General features: G+C 34.2%; 1 protein-coding gene across 4 annotated transcripts in view; it reads right to left on the reverse strand.

The window, feature by feature from the left end:
- The window catches only part of CCDC91 (coiled-coil domain containing 91), a 329,701-nt gene that overhangs the window by 116,578 nt on the left and 190,254 nt on the right, over positions 1 to 22,869 (reverse strand). For all 4 annotated transcript variants that reach the window (XM_029954362.1, XM_029954358.1, XM_029954360.1 and 1 more), the window contains one exon: positions 9,862 to 9,969. In XM_029954362.1, the coding sequence (XP_029810222.1) occupies positions 9,862 to 9,969 (108 nt within the window). The remainder of the gene's footprint in view (positions 1 to 9,861; positions 9,970 to 22,869) is intronic.

Below are 22,869 nucleotides of genomic sequence, written 5' to 3' on the forward strand. Positions count from 1 at the left end.
GAAATAATCTCAAAATATGCGAAATGTAAACAATGCAACACACTTCTAATGAGTACTGGGTGTTGTGTGTATGTGATGAATCACTAAATTCTACAACTGAAACTAATACTACACTGTATTTTAACTAACTGGAATTTAAAAATGTGAAGCTAACTAACTTACTATATATCTCATAGGTCAAACAAAAATCTTAAGGAAATTTTTAGAACATCTTAAGGGAAATGAAAATAAAAACATGCCTTATTACAATATGTGGAATGCAGTCAAACTGATAGCAACTCCACAGCTCTAAAATGATATTTGTACTTCCATCTTAAGAACTATAAAAAGTAGAGCAAATTAAACTCCAAAGAATAATAAAGGTCAGACCAGCAACGAAATAAAAAAACAAAGAAAAGTAATCAATCAAACCAGAAACTGCTTCTCCAAAAAGATTAACAAAGTAATAAATCTAGAGGCGCCTGGGTGGCTCAGTCGGTTGAGCGACCAACTTCGGCTCAGGTCATGATCTCGCAGTTTGCGGGTTCGGGCCCTGTATCAGGTTCTGTGCTGACAGCTCAGAGAGTGGAGCCTGCTTCAGATTCTGTGTCTCCCTCTCTCTCTGACCCTCCCCAGTTCATGCTCTGTCTCTCTCTGTCTCTCAATACGAAACAAATGTAAATAAAAAATTTTTTTTAAAACAACAAAGTAATAAATCTAAATCAACTGATATAAACTCCCACTATGAAGAAAAGAGATGGGTCATCACTATAAATCTTACAAAAGAATAATAAAACACCCTTATATTTTTCTAATAAATTTAACAATTTAAGTACAAAGCAAGGTTTCTTCAAAGATGTAAATTACTAAAACCAATAAAGAATAAACAGAAAATTAGTAATTAAAAACTGTCTTAACAACAAAAAAAAGAATGGACCTATATGGCTTCTCCAGTGGATCCCACCAAACATTTAAAGAAAAAAATAATACTATTCCTATGCAAATCCTTTTAGAAAACAGAGAAGGCAGAAATGCTTATTAATGAGGTCAGTTTTACTGATACCAAAACTAGAAATAGGTATCCCAAGACAAGAAAACAAAACCAAAGGGATTTATCCCAGGAACATAACCATGGTTTGATATGTGAAATCCATCCAATAATATATTAACATTACATAAAAAAGAAGAAACACATGATTATGTCCATAGATACAGAAAAATAAATGAACACTATCTAAACACTAATAATTTAAATAAAACTCTCAAAAATAATAATAAAAGATAACTTCTTCAACAAATGGCATCTATGGAAAACCTATAATTAATATTACACTTAAGGGTTAAAGACTAAATGCTTTCTCCCTAAGGATTAGAAATAAGTCAAGACGCTGACTGTCACCACATGTATTAAATGTTACGCTGGAGGGCCTAGCAGTTAGATAGCAAGAAAAAGAAATGAAAGACATAAAAACTGCAAACAAAGTATAATCCTGAATAATATGGAATACTGAGTAATTGATTATTATGACATTATAAGGTACAGAGAAAATCCCAGGAAACTGATAAAACTGATAAAAAACTGACAGACCTAAAAGGTAAATTTACCAAGATCTCAGGATGAGGGGCAATATACAAAAACCAACTGCATTAATACACGAGCAAAGAAAATCTGAAAGTATAATTTTAAGATTCCATTTAAAAGTATTCTAAAAATGAAATATTTACAAATAAATTTAACAAAGCATACCTGATCCTATATACTGAAAACTACAAAACATTATTGAGAAAATACATATGATCTAATAAAATGGAGAAAAACACTATGTTCACAGATACTGTAAGATTTAATCTTGTTAAAATGGCATTTTTCCCCCTAAATTAACCTATAGACTATATAATTCTAATCAAAATCACTACAGGCTTTATTTTTTAATGGAAACTGACAAGCTGAGTATAGAATGTATATATAAGAAAATGCTTATCATCTAAACTAGACAGTTTTCAAGAATGAAACTGAAGTTTCTACATGTAGGATTTTAAGGCTTACGTAGAAGTTATAACGTAATCAAGCTGTATGGTACTGGTTGGTGTACAGATAGAAAACTAGATCCCAGCAGTGCTTTTCAACCAGGGGTGATTTACTACCCCCATTCTCCCACGGGATATTTAGCAATATCTAGAGACATTCTTTTTTTTAAATTAAAAAAAAATTTTTTAATTTTTAGTGAGAAAGCACAAGCAGAGGAAAGGGGCAGAGGGAAAGAGAGAGAGAATCTTAAGCAGGTTCCCTACTAAGCATGGAGCCCGATGTGGAGTTTGATCCCAAGACCCTGGGATCATTACCTGAGCCAAGATTCGGAGACTCAACCAACTGAGCCACCAGGCAGCCCAATCTGGAGACACTTCTGGTTATCACCACTAAGTGTATGCTACTGGCACCTGGTGGGTAGGAGTGAAGAGGCTGATAAATATCCTACCACACAGAGCACAGCCCTTCCTCTACAACAGAGAATTAATTCAACTCCTAACATCACTATTGCCAAGGCTGAAATATACCAGGTCAACAGAACAAAATTAAGAGTCCAGAAGCTTGCACTCATAAGGTCAAATGATTTTCTCCAGAGATGTTAGAGCAACACAATGAAGGAGAGGATACTTAGAAAAAAATGGTGCTGAAATAAATAGATATTCATATTGGAGGTCATTGGGATGGGGAGAAACTTTGACTACCTTCTCACATCATATCCCAAGTAAATTAAAAAATGGGTCACATACATAACCTAAGAAGATATATAAAACTTCTTAAAGAATTTTCTTTAGGGGAAAGCCATTGTGTCTTATGATTAGGCAAGATTTGACACAAAATCAGAAGTATGGTCCATAAAAGAGTGACAAATTTGAAATTATCAAAATTAAAGTTTTATTCATCGAAAGATACCATCAAGAAAGTGAAAAAGAAACCAGAAACTGAGAAAATATTCATAAAGCATATTATGGCAAAGGATTTATATCTAGAATTTATAAAAACCTCTCACAACTAAAAATTATGGAGTTAGACAAAATGAGTGAAATGTTAAAACATACATTTCACAAGAGAAAATACCTAAATGGTAAATAAGCACATAAAAAGATGCTTATCATTATCAATAAGCATAAATGCAATAAGATGAGATACAAGTGAAAAATGTTGACAGTACCAAGTGCTGATTGGTTGCACATCAAAGAGAACTTTCACACATTATGATGAGAATATAAAATGTTAAGAAACTCTGGAAAACAGTCTGGAAGATGTTTAAAAAGTTAAACACTTACTGTATGATCCAGCAGTTCTACACCCAAATATTTTTAAATGAAAATAAAAACGTATTTTCCCGCACAGATATTTATGTAAACATTCACATCAGTCCCAAATGTTCAAGAGTAAGTGAATGCATAAACAAAATGTTATATATCCATACAAGAGAATACTATTCAGCAATCAAAATGTATAGATTACTAATAGATGTAGCCACATGATCTCAAAAAATATTACGCTGAACCAAAGCAGGTAGACATCAAAAACTACACAGTTTATTTCATTTTATATGAAACTATAAAAGCAAGTAAACTAATCAATAGTGAGAAAACACAGATCAGCAGTTGCCTGGGGTTAGGGTTGTTGAGGGGAGATGACTGTAAAAAGGCATGACAGAATTTCTTGAGTTGATGGAAATGTTCTGTATCTTGATTGTGACAGTGGATATATGGGTGTATACACTTCTCAGTAACAAGGGTTTTTCCTGAACTTAGAGCATACACCAAAAAGTTGTTAGGCTTTGGTGATCCAGCAAAATACAGAATAAACACATAATCTGTCTCTCATGGAATTTACGTTCTGGTATCGGATTCAAATAAGTACTTGTAGTTCTAAGGAGAGCACTGGAAGATAATATGTTACAAAACGTGTTGGGGGGCACCTGGGTGGCTCAACAAGTTAAACACGTGACTACTGATCTAGGCTCAGGTCAGATCGTGAGTTCAAGCCCCGCAGTGAACTCCGCACTGATGGTGTGGAGCCCGCTTGGGATTCTCTCTCTCCTTCTCTCTGCCCCTCCCCCACTTGTGTGCTTTCTGGTGCACTCAAAGTGTGCTGGTGGCTACTGGACATTTTTGACAAGGCATTGCAGGAAAAGACAAACTCAATTTTCTTCTTTTTAAAGCTTAAGGACAAAGTAATAATAGAGACAGTTTAAATTTTGTGTGTTTGGGTAACATTCCATATATAAATCTCTTACTAGCACTTAAGAGATTATAAATAGTATATTGTATATATCCTTCACAGAAATTTGGATCTTACAAGTGCTGATAGAAAGGAACTAAGAAAATTTATGAGTGTTACAATTCAAAAGTATGAATAATATTTTAAAGTTATATTTATATCTATGCACATATACATTCCTCCACACTTCCACTTTCTCTCTCTTTCACACACATACACACACACACACACACACACACACACACACATGCACATCAAAATATTTGCTTACCTAATAAAGGTTAACCTCCACTCATTACCTCCTCCTTCTTGAGTACTCTGGTCTATCAACTTTTTTCTTTTTAAATCTTTAGTCTTACTAGTTTGGCTCTTGTTCATAAGTGTTTAAATAAGTTCAACTTCTAGGCTAAAATACAAGGAGGATAAAGTTTCCCCTTCATGGTTCCTTCCATTCTACAGTGTGCTTTCTTGTTTTCATCATCTAAGCTTCTCAAAGACTTGTCTTCTGTTCCTATTTTTTCATCTCCTTTTTTGCTCATATGATTATCTACTTTGTTCCTCTACCATTTCATTGAAACTATTCTAGTTAATGACACCTTCTTGTCATATCCATTAGTCATTTGTAAATCCATACCTTACTTATTTATTTCACACCATTTGAAAATGTTTTCCACTCACTTTTTTGTAAAATGCTCTCTTCCTCTATACTTGCTAGTATACTTAGGTATACTAGGCATTTGGTTTCTTCCTTTTTCTTTTGCCAGTTAACAATTTCCTTTGTTAACTCTCTTAGCCTACCTACCATATATTGAGGTCCTTCAGGACCCTAGGTGGAATTATTTTCTCATTCTATATATCCTCTGGTCTCATCCACAGACATTCTTTCAATGACCTTCTATATACTTCTGACTTCCAAATTCATCCAAAATCAGATTTCTTAGTTCTAGACTCTGTATTCAACTGTTATGCCTCTGTTATGCACTCTGATCATGAATATTCCACAGGCACTATAACAATTTTTTAATGTTGATTTATTTTTGAGAGAGAGAGAGACAGAGTATGAGCAGAGGCGGGGCAGAGAGAAAGGGAGACAGAGTCTGAAGCAGGCTCCAGGCTCTGAGTTGGCAGCACAGAGCCCCACACAGGGCTCGAACTCACAAACTGGGAGATTATGACCTGAGCCGAAGTTGGGATGCTTAACAGACTGAGCCACTGAGGCGCCCCTCTGTAGGCACTATAAACTCAACATGTCCAAAACACAATACTTTCACCCCCAACCATGCCCTAGGTCTTAAGTTTCCTATTTCACTGCACTGCCAAAACCAAATATCTGGTCATCATCCACAAAAATATATTCATGTATATAAATACATATTTATGTGTATAAAATGTGTGTGTTGGTATATATGTAAATATATCCTTACCAGTCAACATTTACATCCTCTCTTTTATTCCCACATATTCTCTGGTTTCTGTTCCCTTATTATGACAAAACTATCAAAATCTCTTTCCCATGCACCCACCTTACTTGGGCCACCACCATTCTCACTTGGGTAACTGTAATAGCTGTTTAAGAAGCTGTTATGTGCCTCTACTACTGTCTCTATCAATTCATTTTTTTAAAACATTAGCCAGAATAATATTTCTAAAATGCAAATCTGAACAAATGTCACGCCTCTAGTTAATGTTAGTCTTAACCACCAAATTTCCTGTCAGACAATGTGACAGACAAAGTCCTTTATTATTCTTTCTATGGCATAAAACAATCTTTCATTTGGCAGTTTCAAGTAGCCTCACCCACCCTTGCTAAGCATTTATATTATAATATTTCATTTAAATGTGAATAAGCTATTCCATCTACCTCTCTCATGCTAAGTTAGCAGTTCTGACCTCACTTAGACCCATGAACCCTGAGAGAACTCATTATTTGTCCAGTAAGTGTTCCCTTACCCAATACCCCTTTAATATAACATAATCATTTATTGCATCATAACTTACCACAATTTTACAATAATATCATCTGTTTCCACCTGTGTCTTGCTCATATTATATCTATATAATCCAGCAAAATGCCAGTCACATAAATGGCCCTTATTAAATAAGGAAGAGAGAGGACAAAAGGTTGGTTTACCATTCAAGTCCTAGATGAAGCCCTAAGACAAATGCATAAAAATTTAAAGGTCATTTTTTAAATCAAACACAAGATAAAACACGAACTACAAGTAAGCAGCCTTCTTTCTACAGATTGGAAATTAGAAAACGTGGGTCATAACCCTGGTTCTGGAAAGAGCCAAACAAATGATCTTGACAAAGAATAACAAAGATGATAAAAATTCAGCCAATACCAGCTGAACACCTAGAATGTACCAAGTTTTATTCTAAGCACTATGCGGGTCTGATGTCATATAATACTCATAACAATACTAAGAAGTTGGAATTACTTGTATATACATTTTATAGGTGAGAAGAATGAGGCACAGAGAGGCTAAGGACACTCCATAGTAACACAGGTAAGTGACCAAGTCAGACAGTAGTCAGATTTCTGAGCCTCTGCTTACAACTACTCTGAATGTACTTGCTTTTCCCTTAAATTCTTAATTTGATAAAAAAAAAAAAAAGGGGGAAAGGTATGCCTGTGTGCACATGCTTACATGGCATGCATGTGCACGTGCGCACACACACACACACACACACACTAAATTATTCCTAAGGAACTATCCAGCAATTATTTTTGATAAGTTTATTAATTTCAAATTTCATATGGCATCTAATGAAATATGATTAGAAAAACAAGCATGGGATCACCATTTACACACTTTATGTGATTTGCCTCCTAATCATATCCCTTTTGAGGGTTTGGTTTTTAAATGTTCATACAGAACATCATACTCGAAATGTCCTGAGGTGGTCTTAGAGTGTTCTTCACCAAATGTTCCCAAATGATGAACACGGGATTATCCTTCCACTTACTTAGGTTATTTTTAATTTCTTTCAGCCTGTTTTGTAGTTTTCAGTGGACAAGTCTCTCATCTCCGTTACTCCCAGGTAAATATATGCTGTTGTAAACTGAATTGCTCTCTTAATTTCTTTTTTGAATATTCATCAAGAATGTATAGAAATAAAACTGATTTTTGTGCGTTAATCTTTTAACCTGCAACTTTGCTGAATTCATTTATTAGCTCTGCTATTGGCTATTTTTGACATGGCGTTGTAAGAAAAAGATAAGTTCAGCAATGAATTCACAAGAAGACAATTCATAAGAATCGAATTACAGGTAACATAAAACATTCAGAGATTTGAGAATTTGCAGGAATAACCATCTTCCCAACCTCAATTTATAAAAGAAACAACTGGAAGGTCTTTGAGCAACAAAGGCCAACTAAATTCAACCTTACAGCAAGTACTGAATCAAGTGTATATTAGCTACACCCACTGTTGAGGATTCATTGGATTAAAATGTCTCCAAGCACAGACCTAATAAGCCTCTTACTGTTATTGTCCAGTATATACTTTCATTTGGAACAAATAGTTTGGAGAAAAGAGACCCCTGGAATTTCTTAAATCCATGCTTGATAAACAAAGATAGCTTTAATCAGAAAAAGAGAGAGACATAGACAAATGGGCAAGCATAGGGGTGAAAATCATATAAACAAGTTAAATGTTGGAAGTAAAATAACTGCAGGGTTTACCTTTCACAAATGGAGAGGACTGTAATCAAACAGATACGGAGCCAAATGAACCATTATCCTGAATGGTCACTATCTGCTATCTAAGTGACCCATGTCTCTCCATTTTCTATAGTCAAAACGCAGGCTGAAAAATGGCACAATCACCAATACTCATATTAGATATAGCCAACAAAGATATTGAAAAATTTTAAACTGACACGATCATGAAGAACAATGGAATAGAAACCCTGTCTCTACACCCTAAACAGAGAATCAAGGTCAAAGAGCAATCCTATCCCCTAACAGATCTTAGTTAATCTGTGTACTGAGATTTGCTACATACCAACAACAGCTGTGCATCTCTGATTCTTCATCCTTCCTAATGAGAGTGTTTACAGTAAGTATCTTAATCTTACTATTACATACTAAGTATGTTGAAGGTAAACAACATATATTTTAGTTTCTAGTTCTTTAGGTGGAAAGGGACTACATATCTGGACCTGATAATGTAGACACTGTGGTACATCAGTCCCTACCTATCATCCAAAGATCCTGGACTTTTGACCTTGAGGCCATAGCTTGGACAGAATTTTCCGATTTTCTCCCAAGGAGACAGGTAAGCAAATTTACCTGTAAGATGGAGACTGGAAATATTTGGCAACCATAAAGGCCAACTGTGGTATAATTAATGCTGTTTACCAAATATTACCTGGTCTCTCCCTTTCAGATTCATAGTAGGGTCTCACCACCTAACCCCATTATGATGAGGTAAAGCACTATAGATATAAATTGAGAGTGAAAGTGTCATTTCCAGTCCAGAATACTGAATTACTGATAGGAAATTTGGCTTCTTTTCACTCTGCAATGTTAACAGGTATTGTTCTACATAGGAACTACACTAGGGTGAGGACAAGATGAAACCAAGGCCCAAGGCAATCCTCAGTGTATCTCTAGGATGAGTTAGATATAAATCTTTGCTGTTGGAAGCCAGAGAGACAGGGCATACTTGACCTGCGCTGGCTAATACATGCCTTATGCTATTTCACAGTTCTGTGACCTTAACTCTTCTCTATGATTTTTATGTCCATTTACAAAGTCATACACTTCATATCTCTGGTGACCCAGTATTTCAACACCCAAAAGAGTTGTTATTATACTAAATTTATAAAATTCCCTGTGTATTTCTTCTTCCAGGCCACTTATTAAAATGACACTGAAAACTATTTAATAGAATTGACCCTAATCTTGGTAATGGAGTGGCATTTTTATAAGTCTCCACTTAAATTCTACACCTAACTTTGTTTTCCAAATTCTTAGTATTTTTTTTCATGATATAAAAGAGTTCCTTTAAATAAAGTTGGTTTTATTTCCACCTACCAAGTTTTATGTTATTTACAACTGTTTCTGGGAATTTTTAAAATATATTATTTATACTACAACACCTCTATAAATGCTCTTCAAATGACTGTTCAATGTAATTATGTCTTTATGTCTTCTAAGACATTAAATCAAGAAGAGAAACAAAACATTCAATGGAAAAATTCAAATAGAAACCAATGTCCATATGCAATGGAAGGTACTCAAACATAAATAAGTACTTTTAAAAATTCAAATATTATTTATAAATCTCATAGCACTAAAAATCATTTCACGTGCCATAATATCTTCATAGTCATCCCTTTGCCTCTGTTATTTGATGAATAATACTGTAACTCAGAAATTAACATAATAATCATTAATTTGGAGGAGAGCCACGTATTTCAGGCCTTTAGCTCTATTTTTAGTCTTTCATAAAATTCCCCAACTTTAACATTACGTTTACATAAGCATATTTTTTCCTCCAAAATACACCAAGGAAAGTAAATGGCACGAAACTGAATAAACAGTTACAGAACTCTCAGGGGAGGAGAGTCAGAAGAAAAGTATAAATATATAATGGACGTGCAATTTTATTACCTGTGTATTTAACAGCTCTTCACACTTGTGTGCTTGTTTCTCAATTGCAGAAATGTACTGTTTTTCAATAGCTTCTACTTGTTGCTTAACTGAAGACTGCAGTAGTGCCTAAAAACAAGCAAAAAAGTCATTTGGATCACAGACAAAACCTGGAGTCTACTGTTGGCATGGGAATTTTTTTTGACAGTCGTACATATCTGAAATACGACACTGTCTGCATTACAAAATACACACTTGTGAATATTGAACACATTCACATATAGCCTACTTTAAGCTTTCGGTTTTGGGTTCTCCTATTGCCAACCCTACAGTTTCTTGGCTCAGATGTTACTTCCACACACCTTCTTAAAAAAGGCCAAGTCATAGAAGATGATAAAGAGGGTGAGCAGTTCTGTTAAATATAAATTCAGTTCAGGGAAGACCACACAGGATGAGGAGTGTATGAAAGCTGCTGAAAAAAAAAAAAAAAGAAAAGAAAAGAAAAAAGAAAAAGAAAAAAAAACAGGCATATTTCACTGGCTGACAAAACTCCACATCCTCTCGGCACACTGTAATATCCCATGGGCCAAGCATGATCTTCAAGACCGCAAGTCAAGTAAAAGCAGATGGAAACTCTGAGCAATTTCATACATAAAAGAACTGCCCCCCAGGAAGTTCACGCCCCTAATATAAAAAGGTAGAAGTCAAAGAATCTCAAGGCAGTATTCATAAAGAGTAATAAAACTTGGGAGACTGGACAAACTTGAGTGGGTCGTGTAAATGCTGGAACCTCAGTCAGCTAAATATAAAGACGTTAACACTGTCCTAAGGGAAGCCAAATCAGCATTTGAAGATGTTCCGCCCACTCACTTCCTTATTGGAAATGCTTAAAACATTATTATCTTTATTCTCTCCTTTTAATGAAAGCATTATATATTATACTTAACATGTTCCCAATATTATATTACATGCTATTTATAAATCTTAAATCATTCTAAGATATGTATTCAACCATATACATAAGAATTCTTTAGCAAATATTCTATTTTTGAAAGTTTATCTGGATAATAAACTACTCATAATTGAAATAGTAAGTTGAAACAGACACACGTCTTATAGAAAACAGACCTTTGGCACATTCACCAAGAAAAGAAAAAGAAGCCAAATCTCTTAAATAATCTCTGTTTTGAAAATAGATTTACTTGGTTGGAAACAACATGCATTAAGGAGCTAAATAAATCTGCACGTATTTTTAAAAACTTACAAATATTTTTAAAACTCAAACTAAGTGTCAAATATTCAGATAATTAACTTTCTTTTGTAAATGTTAAACTCTCTGATGATGTTACCACTTCTATAATTCAATAGTTGTCACTCTGAAGCTGCATAATTACTAGCAAATTAGTAAAGGAAAATAAAACTCTGACTGAGGTTTAACCAAAATTTAAAGAAGCGCTTCACAGAACTTCTTTAGCCCTTTATTTTTTCATTATACGTCCTCTAAAAATTTCATAATGATTAATTTATATAAGGCCACAAAATTTAACCACTTAACCTGTGATTAGATAATATAAAATTATAATTTACCTTTGGCAAAATATGATATAGTGTTTGTTAGACTTCTGAAAATCTAAAGAACAGAATAGTTATAAACAATTCTCTTGGGTTTATTTGTGACATCTTTCGTAGATAGAAAAATGCCATTATTTTCTGGGAACTTGGATATGACAGATTGTTTAATGGAAAACACTGTTTTCACTTTCCTATTTGCCACAGTTTCAAATAATCTCACAGCTTAAATAACCAATTTTAGTTGATTTTATAGATTATATAGATCTTTAGTAGATTATATCCTTTGGAGGAACATGTAAGTTAATAAAGTAAAACATTTTCTGACCATAATTAAGAAACACAATTGAACAGTATTTTTTTCTAGTGATTTGTTTGTACACCATATACTCATTTTTTCCCAAACTTCAAGGAGGCAAGCTCTATAGGATAATGAGTCAAATAAGTGCCAAAGCTATGGTTATGGAACGTGGTAAAAAGCTATGCAGAAGCAACCAACCTTTTATACAGTTCAAACCTCTCATCTTAGCCCCCTTCAGTTACTTAAATCCACCCATCTACAAAAGGGACATGAATTTGGTCTAATACTACTCAACATTGTATTATTAGTGTCACAGTCTGAACAAAAGAGGTAATTTCCAAAAACTTAACAACTACAATATTAATCATTATAGACATATAAAAAACACAAATTGATACTATCTACTTGTTTTTACAGTATGGTCCATCATTATATAACTGAATAGTTATTTTTTGATGTAATACACCAGAGTAACAGGCTTTAAATTTTCTGTGTATTAGAAGTATAAAAATGAACATTAATCTTAACATTTCCCTGCAATTTATTTTTTTCCTCTGTAGTTTTGTCTACAAATATCAGATACAAGGAACAACACTATAAGGAGGTATCTGAAAGAATTATTTCCTTTATAAACTATTTTAAACTACTCTCAACAAAGATACAGCATTAAGGCTCATGGCATATAGAGGCAGAAAAACAAAGATGTATACACATATTCTATAATGAAAACATGTTATTAAAAGGCAGGGAATTGTTATGAATTTTCAACATACTTAGGTTTTAGCCTCAGTTCTATCAAGGATGTCCTGTGTTGTCCCAGGGGATTTAGTTCACTGAGCTTAAGGACAACTAATAACCATACCTCTTTAAGAAGAATTTCAAGTATGTGAACAGGAGCATAGGCTCCTTTAGTGCAGGAATTACAACTTACTCTTTATCACACACAGCACACACATGCAATAGGTATTCAGGCGGATGATGATCCTTATACTAAGATGAATATTTCTTATAAAAATCATATTATCAACAGTACCAATATTCACTTTCATTTAGTAAGCCTCAAACTGTAGCCACCAAGTTCATTTACCAAACCTGTTGCTAAGCACATTCAATCCCTACCAGGTATTTCAATTTTAAAGTTATTATTTTAGACTAGAAATGTCCATCCTTTCTACTCCACAGGACAAATTCTGAATAAATAAAATGAAGTATATGAAGGACCACAAAGTCCTTGGAAGGAAAAGTATGTTATAAATTCTACAATTATTAGAGTCATAGAAAATAAACATATTAAGTCAAAAACCACCCCACTCCAACCAATACCATAAGCAGTAGATACACATTTTTAATGCAATTGAATATATGCTGGAATTTAAATGAGGAGTATAGCCAAAGTATACTACTACAACCCAAACTACGGTCCACTGTCTCAACACATCCGCAGTTTTTCTTCTCCCTTGAAATAGCTCAATTCTTATAGATCTGATCCAGACTGATCAAATTAAATGATTTGTCCAGATTTTCAAAGCAGATGTGTCTAAAGAGCCAGATGGTCTCCAAAACATTAATATCATGTTGGTATTTAGGATATAACCTCAAAAGAACATGCTGTAGCTAATTTTAGGCCAACAGTAATTGTATCAATCCTCTAAGTCATACTTTACAAATGGAGAAAGGTATAAAGTTATGGAGTAAGCTGGAAGCAAAGGATAGAATAAATATCCTGGATAAAATTTAAGCCCTAGAAGAACATCTTTGTTCATTTCATTCACATCCCTACCCAAAATATCTACAATAGTACCTAACACACAGAAGACATTAAACAAATATGTGTTAGATAAACTGAAGAAATAAATCATGATTTTGGCATGTCCATGCCTGATTATTTGCCTCTTCATAGAGAAACTATTAAAACTTTGATGTTAATAACGTTTGTAATTATATTCTTCATTCAGCTTTTTGACTACAGTAGTAAAGGGTCATTTGAAATCAAGCACAATTTCACCTTTCTTGAAAAAATGCAAGTTTGCTTTTCAAAAATATATTTTAGATCTTTTCTGGTTTTCAACTAAAAAAAAATCAAACCTAAAAGGTATCTGCAAAATGAGTAAACTAAAGTTCCGAAGGGATACTTTCATGTTTTATTTTTTTTCTGGGTAAGTAGTCTTTTGAAGCAAAATATTACTCTAAATTTTGCAAGGCTATTAAACTATTAGGATATCTTTTAGTATAACTTCAGCTTTTCTAACATATTGCAAGCAAGTTTGTTATTGAAAAGGAGAGGCTACTCGACTGACAAAAAATGGAAAAGTGATAAATCTCAGTCATTTCACCAACCAATTCATCCATGTTTTTCTCCATGGGCTCTAGATCCTTATTTCACAGATAAAGAAACAGGCACTGAGGTTAAGAAACATGACCAAAATCACATAAAAAGACTCCATGGAGCAAAGAACTGAATTCAGATCCACCCACTAGTTCCTAGTTTGTCTTAGCTTTTCTAGCCTGATGAAACAGATTTCTCTTCATGAACTAAGCACTTAACTCTATTTTTACAGCCCCTTAATATTTATTCAATCTTCATTTATTCAACTAATGTGTACTGAATGCATTTGTTATTCTAGATGCTGCTCTAGGTACTGGGAATACAGAGTGAACAAAACAGACATGAGCTTGACTCTCCTGAACTTACATTATTGGCAAGGAGATAGAGTGAGGAGAAAAAGGAAGATTGGATAATAGACATTAAACCATTTCTGATGTTACAGGCTGTGGAGAAAATAAGACAGGATTTAAATAAATGCTGGAGAAGACAATTCTTAAAAAGGATAGTCAAGAAAGAGCTCGTGGAGAGGCACAAATAGAGATGATATGTCACAAGTGAATTGAAGGTCAGCCATAGAGAATGTCTGGGGGAAGAACATTTCCATCAAAGGGAAAAATGCAAAGTCCAAGGGTGGAAATAAGGCTGATAAGTTCAAAAACTAGGAAAAATGTCCAGTGTGGATCATATGAACCAGAGAATTCCATCAGATGCTATAGCTACACCAGACTTCTTTCTGTCTTTAATTAGGTTAAAATTACCACAGGGACTGTGGTCTTATTGATCCCTATGCCTGAAAAGTGAATCAGAGATCAGAAAAGTAGGTAGAAGACCAGAATCATGGAAAACCATGAAAAGGCATTTTAATTCTATTCTAATTGCAATGAGAAGAGAAAGCCCTAATGGAGTTAAACAAGAAAGCATCTATAAACCATTTTTTAATATCTTTGAACAAAGTAAAGCAAAGTACCAAAAGCACTCAAATGCTATCAAAACTTTATCCATCAATGGACAATTTGTGAAAGAATAAAAATCTATAGCACTGATTTTTGTGGGCAACTCAGATACAGTAATATTAGGAACTTATAATTAATGTACCATGCATAAACATTTTTAAATTTAGTACAAGTAAGAAAATGAAATTTTCCTCTCTGGTAATGAGGAGTTAATCCTAATAAGAACAAGCTGAGTGCTTTTCATATTCTCACAAAAAGGGTCATAGATATTTTACAAGTATATCTGGCAAGTAATACTTGAACTTCATTTGGACACTCTATTAGCATGCAGCTTTTCTACAATACTTACTTTCTCCATTTTATAAATAGATTGGCAACAAAGACTATAAAAATAAAGACAAGAGTGTTCAAATGATGGCAGCTGACTAAATTTGGCTCCAAATGTTGAGCCTAGTTTCCAACTTGTCTTCATATTCAATGACTCTTGACTAATCAAAAGTATCTCTTGCCAATTTTAATGTCTAAGACATCAATCTATAGCTCTGATGACCTGTAGTGCGGAGATTTGATATAATACACACACACACACACACACACACACACACATATAAAGGCCTTTGATGAGTGAGCTAGTAATCCAGTTGAAATATATACATACGGATGTGTCAGAACAGAACATTAGGCTGTCTCTGAAAACAATATTTAGATATTTTAGAAAATTTTGTTGGAATAAAAAAGGAAATAATGTGATTAAAACCTATCATTGAGAGGTGATTTAAAAGTGCAAGGGAAGAAGGATTGGGGATTATAATTCTCTAGAGAAAATACTTCAATCTGGACTTAAGGCTTTTATTTACTCAAAATTGGCTGCAAATTCAAGTTTAGGTTTATGATCTCCTGCTACCCAGGCTGGCAGAGTTAGGTTCTTAAATTCAACATTCTCTTGGGGAGAATGAAGGTGCATATTTCTTGAAAGGATATCTCAAGAGTGATAGTGGTAGATTTGGTGATACTTCTTTTTAGAAAACAGGACAGAAACTACTACCTAAAATTATAGGAGAAACGAATTAAAGAACAAAAGATTTCTTTTCCATCTTCCTTCATTTAAAAAAGGAAAATTAACAAGGTCATGTTGAGGCTGCTGCAAATTTATCCTGTTACAGATTTCAAATATTTGGAATTGCAGTGATCCTCAGGCTTTTCTATGTATTTGAATTATATACAGTAGTGTTAGAATTTTCAAAAAGAAAAATGTTAAATTATGGTTGTAGATCTAAACATGGAAATTCAATATAGTCTAGCCATGTTATAAAGTGCTTTGGAGGGTGTAAAAGCCAAAGAAAATCTGCAGGACAGAGGGAATCATTCCTGTTGGCCTTGTTGTCAAGGGATTCTAGTAACATAAGAGTTGTTACCTCAAACACCACAAAAGTCTCCCAGTGAAAATTTCTTTTGTGCCATGGACAACACATTAAAATTAAGAAGTTTCTAAAATTAAGTACAGCACAGAGCCTCTGCATGTCTGCCTCCAGATACTTCAACCTTCTGAAAACCTGCCATATGGAATGCCTCACCCTCAGATGCCACAATATTGTTCCTTGTGACTTGAGTAAGAGCTCCAGAGAAAGAAGAAGAGAAGAGAAGAGAAGAGAAGAGAAGAGAAGAGAAGAGAAGAGAAGAGAAGAGAAGAAAGGAAAAGGAAAGAAAAAGAGAAAGAAAGAAAAAGAGAGAGAGAGAGAGAGAGAGAGAGAGAGAGAAAGATAGATAGAAAGAAAGAAAAAAATGAAAGGAAGGGAGGGAGGAAGGGAGGGAGGGAGGGGGAAAAAAAAGAATTGTGACTGAAACAACAGGGCACCTGGTTGCACCAAAATCTATGCATCTCATTTTCTGAAATATCAGAGACTATGGGAGAAAAGAAATGTATCTAAATGTCAGAATATTTGGCTTAAATACATATGCATTAATGTTCCAAGGAGGCAGTACAGTTGGTTGAATCGAGTCCTGTATCACACTTTGAATGACTGGCTTTTATATAAAACTCTTCCTCTGCTTCTGTGTTTGATAAAAGTACTGTGCTTCTCTATGTAAGATTTTTTTTATCTAATAAAGAGGGAGAATAATAGTTTCCTCTCTGCAGATTACAAAGGAGATCTGTTAAATTATGACTCTTAATTTAACTCTCTATGTTGATACTTCAAAATAGGCTTGTTCTAACCATTTGCTGGTATCTGAGCACTAAATTCCTCACTTTTTCATGATAAATAAAACTGATGCTATGTAGATAAAGTTAGGATCAACATTATTTTTTCAATTACTAGATTTAAGATCATTAGAGTGAAGAATTTTCCTCCAAATTAATTGAGATTCATGATTTATTAAATATAGATCTCAAGGATTAGAAAAGAATTTTTTTCCCACTGTAAAGCCACCAACATGGAGAGAGGTTAGAGGTTTCATTAACACCGATTTTATTAGAGGACTTATTAACAAAGTTTGAATTTTCCTTTATGTTTTTTTTTCGTCATAAAGAGAATAATGTTGATGACAAGATAAGACACTTGCACTGGGTTCTTTTTCTACAGAAGCAAAAATATTTGAGGTGTTAAGTAAATTATTTAAAATCCCACCAGACTGGGTACCAAATAATCAGAAGTAGCATCCCCTGTAATGGAGCAGATACCAAAAGCTTCCTGCAATGCCAGGCTCCACCTTGATTGTATGGGGTAAGAGAACAGCCTCAGAAGAAGGGACGAATCATTAAAGTGGTTCAGAAGAACTGTTAATATACTGACTGGAATGGAAGGATTTCACCTTCAGAAAATGGCACAAAGTGGTGCTTGCTTGATGAACATTAGCCTACATTAGGTTCTTACCATGGATTAACTACTAAAAATATTTGGTTACATGAATATACTACTAAAGCAACAAAACAGAATAGCCCTTGAACTTGGTACTTCCATATCTTTTTAATTTTATACTGCATACCTGCTACATTGTTTAAAAAAAAGATATTTTAAAAATAAAAGGGTAAATCCTATGGTCTGATAATTTATCCTTGGTATAAAATCTATATTCTCATATATAAAGTATCCCCAAAGCTAATGTTTAACAAGAACTTAAATATAAAATCAAAACCAGCCTTCAATTATGATACTTCGTTGCACACTAATCACAAATGTAACAGACATTTTAAGATGCTACTGTCCCCAAAGTCACTGGTTATTAAATCTCTGCTTTCCTTCCTCAGAGTCTCTGTCTCATAATTCAGAGAATATAGCTAATCAGTCCTCTCTTGTATTCTTTCAAACAGGCAAAAGATTTTAAAAAATTAAAAATAGCTTGTTGTGTAGAGATTCTCATTTGGATTTAGAAAATTGAATAAGAAAAACTTTCATCAGTTTATCTTTTCTGCCTCTAAGAACTAAGATATGCAGTCTTTCACTAACTAGATTATTGGTGGCAAAAAAAAAAAAAAAAGAATAAAAACAAATAAAAGTAAATCTTCAATTTTCAATGTTGCCCCTAATGCTTTTTAGGCACTAAGACTGAAAATGCCTGAATCCAGATAGACCTTGCTGACAAGTCAGGTCACTGGAATAAGGAGACACTAAGAACCACATAACATATATTACATTGATTAGAATAGTTACAGAAATTATATTCTTTACAGATACCACTATGTAATCACTCTTCCAGCATTATTACTGGATGTAGAAACCTATTGAATAAGTTTAGATAAAAGGAAAATTTGAAAAAAAAAAAAAACCTTTCAGTCCCATGAGAAAAGGTCAAGCTTCATTCAGATCAATATGGAGAGACAGGGTTATTATGGATGGAGATACAGAGTAGCCTAAAATTTTATAATAATAAGCAAAAATCTTATAATTAATCAACAACATCTGGGTGGGCAGGACTAATATTGATAAAATTCTCCAATCTGATCAACATTAATAACAAATGTTAACCGGATAGAATAGAAAAATTGAACCCATAGCATTTAAAGTGCATTTTAGAAGGTAAGCCAAAAATAACTAATGAGGAAAAGGCAGGTCTTACATGTCTTAAGAAACAACTAACTACATAAGTCCCACTCATTTACATTTTTTTAATCTTTGGAGGTATCTTTCAATATCTGCTCTGCAGCAGAAATTTGAAAATTATATCCTCAATACAGAAAAAAGTATTTTACCCTTTATTCCTTTGACTCTCAGGCTGATATACCACTCACAATATAAAAAAGCAAGTTTTAAATCTATATTAGAACAAGTTCTCTTGCAAGGTTTCCTTCCAATGCCTTTTGGTTTTGGCTCAGCTGGAAAAACCACAAGAATAGCCTTGCATGCAAAATTCTGGCTTAGCCCAAGAAACTCAGAGGCACACAGAACTATTCTCAACTACCAAACTTTCTCAATCCTCCGCTGAGGTTAAGTTAGGTGGGAGGGATAAGAATGGACAAGCCAAGTCGTTATTTCCAAACCAATCACTAGTATCTAGCATGCTGTTAGGCCAAAGTCTATTGGCAACAGCAAACATCCGTATTTGTCCAGGAAAAATCTGATCATACGATAAAAGCTGGAATTTATGAGAATCCCTGTTCAATCAAATAACTGAAGCTATAAATTTATTTCATACCTTTGGGTTAACAAAATAATGGAATTTTAAAAAAGATATAGGACAAGTCTCACACATCTTAAATATTTATTTCTCCCCTCTCTGCACAAAAAGCTAGCAATCTTTAATCAAGGGAAAATTCAAAAGAAGAGAAAACAAAGTTGTTTCCTCCTCCTTGGAGCAGAACTTTATACAATACAAGTAATACTACACCCTGGGAAAAACTGGTCTCCTAAATGTAATACGCTCTCCCTTATAAAACAGTACAAACAACTTACGAGTTCAAATAAAACACTAGCAAGTAGATGCTTTTGAAAAACGGAATACAGCAGGCATGTGATACTTCGGCCTGGCATTTAACATACACATTGCTAAAATTCAAAGCAATCCTTACCAAAAGGTATTTCAGACATACCTAGCCTTTACAGAAAATGGAGAGGACTGACACTTTCAATAAAACCAAGGTCTGTTAATATGGAAAAAGAATATATTAAGAATTTTAATCAAGATAATTCAGAATAACAAGTTTATGTAGAAATTTTGCACCATCTGCTATAAGTAGCAGAAAATTCATGTGCCTAATACATTAAAACTCTGGCATATCTGATTCAATACTCATATTTGACCGTAAAAAGAAGAGAAAACAAATGCATGAGAAATTCTCTTCATGAGATGTTCAAAGACTAGAAAATCTACTCATTCTTATTTTCTCATTAAAGTAGTCAAGACGGTATTTATAAGAACTATTTATGTGTCAAGCACTCTTTGGGTTTTAGCATCTGGCTGGTAATACACAGAATTATAGATGAACACACTGGTCATGCTTCCGAAACAAAGGCTAAAAGAGGAATGGGTATGTTTGTCTAAATATCTAGTTTAGTAGAAATATCTTGAGATGTGTAAATATCTATAAGGATATTTGTAAGAATATGTTTTGTAAATATACTTTGCCTGAAATGTGTGCACACAAAACACCAGGATGAGAAAAGAAAGCTTCAGATTTTGAGAAGACTGTATATAAAACTCTTTAAGAAGAATGTGATGATCAGGAACTACATATCACCAAAAACCAGACACAGAAAAAGGTACAAGAGGGCCAAGAAACATAATACACCTTAAATCAGTATAGTTATAATTTACTTGGTGTTTGCATATAAATCCTAAACCAAACTGTATTTTCTTCTTTGTCTTTTTCAGGCTACTCCCCCCCCCCTTTTTTAAAGTTTATTTACTTTGAGAGGTTGAGGGGAGAGGCAGAGAGACAGGGAGCAAGAGAATCCTTACCAGATTCCATGCTGTCAGTGCAGAGCACAATACAGGGCTTTATCTCCCAAACCATGAGATCCTGACCTGAGCTGCAATCAAGGGTTGAACACTTAACCAACTGAGCCACCTAGATGCCCCCTTTTTAGGCTATTCCGGTTTTTTTTTTTTAAGTTTACTTATTTATTTTGAGACAGAGAGAAAAAACAGAGCACATGAGCAGGGTAAGGGCAGAGAGAGAGGGAGAAAGAGGGAATCCCAAGCAGGCTCTGTGCTGTCAGCGCAGAGCCTGATGTGGAGCTTGAACTCACAAACTGTGAGATCATGACCTGAGCCAAAGTCAAGAACCAGACACTTAACCAACTGAGCCCCCCAGGAGGCCCTCAGGCTATTCTAATCACCAATCTTCGCTAATCTGTCAATTAGGTCAAAATTCAATAAATTTCAATATTTCTCGTATCTGCTATGATTTGAAGTTGTGACAGAACCAAGAAAATAACTTGTAAATATAACTTCCGGATAAAATAAAAAATTCTGTATAGAAGAATTTCACAAGGGAAAACTTTTTTTCTAACTGTGTATCTTAACGGCAACACCACACAAACACACACACACACACAAAACACACACACAAGGAAGGGGGAAGAAGTCAGCTGTCACTGTCTCTATACAGTAGTAAAACAAAACAGTTAACCAAAAAACATGTTCATATATTATTTCCGTCAAATTGTAATTAATGAATAGACTCAAAGTAAGATAAAATAAAAGCAATATGTTGAATTTAATTTCTTGAGCACTTTCCACTCACTGTAACAGCATGTTAGCAATAGTTCTAGTTTTGAACACACTGAGTCAACTACTACTTCCTTTGGAAAATTCTTCGCAAAAGTTATTTAGGATAAAAAGAAAAGTCATTTTAAGAATGTGTCAGCATCTAAAATAGCTTTAGCTCAAGTGCTTAAATCCATGCATTAACTGAATAGATACATACTGAGATACTTATGAAAAGAAAAACAAGAAACAAACACATCTGGGTAAGAGTGGAGATGGTGAGATAGTTTCTCTTTAAAAGATAAGACATCTTATACCTTAAGTTACAGAATTAAGTCTGTTTTAGCAAATATACCTGTATTTTTTCCATGAATTACTTTCTTTGGTACTCGCTCTGTGCTACTATACCAATCCTCTACTATAAAGAAAATTTTTCTTACTGTGATCACTCACCCACATTGGTAAAAACAAGACATAAGTTTAAAAAAAAATCTAATGTAGAATAAATCCTAGTTTTTTGGTTATAGCTAAAACTTTTGCTAATTTTTAACCTTCAAAATCAAAGAACAGTCCATCCTACAGTCATTTAAATTCTGTTAGAGTATTTCTCATCTTTACTCTACAGAAGAATTTCCCAGTGATTTCAATGCGAAACATATACATATGCACAACCTTGACAGGTTCAATATTAGATGACAAAAATAGGGGGAAAATGGAAACAGGTTGAAATAGATAGACTATTTTGACAAGCGAATAAATATTTATGAAGTGATAAGACAATGATTAACTGCCCCCGCAGAGGGTAGCAGTGTGGAGGTTCCTCAAAAAACTATCGATAGAACTCCCTTATGACCCACCAATAGCATTGCTGGTGATTTACCCAAGGGATACAGAACTGCTGATGCATAGGAGCACATGTACCCCAATGTTCATAGCAGCACTGTCAACAATAGACAAATCATGGAAAGAGCCTAAATGTCCATCACCTGACGAATGGATCAAGAAGATATGGTATATATTCACGATGGAGTACTATATGGCAATGAGAGGGAATGGCATATGGCCTTTTGTAGGAAAGTGGATGGACCTTGAGGGTGTCATGCTGAGCAAAGTAAGCCAGGCAGAGAAAGACAGAAACCATATGTTTGCACTCATAGGTCTAACAGGAAAACAGGAGAGACCTAATGGAGAACCAGGGGGAGTGGAGGAGGGACAGAGAGTTGGGGAGAGAGAGG

Source organism: Suricata suricatta, chromosome 10 (assembly GCF_006229205.1).
Source record: "Suricata suricatta isolate VVHF042 chromosome 10, meerkat_22Aug2017_6uvM2_HiC, whole genome shotgun sequence".
Lineage (NCBI taxonomy): Eukaryota > Metazoa > Chordata > Mammalia > Carnivora > Herpestidae > Suricata > Suricata suricatta.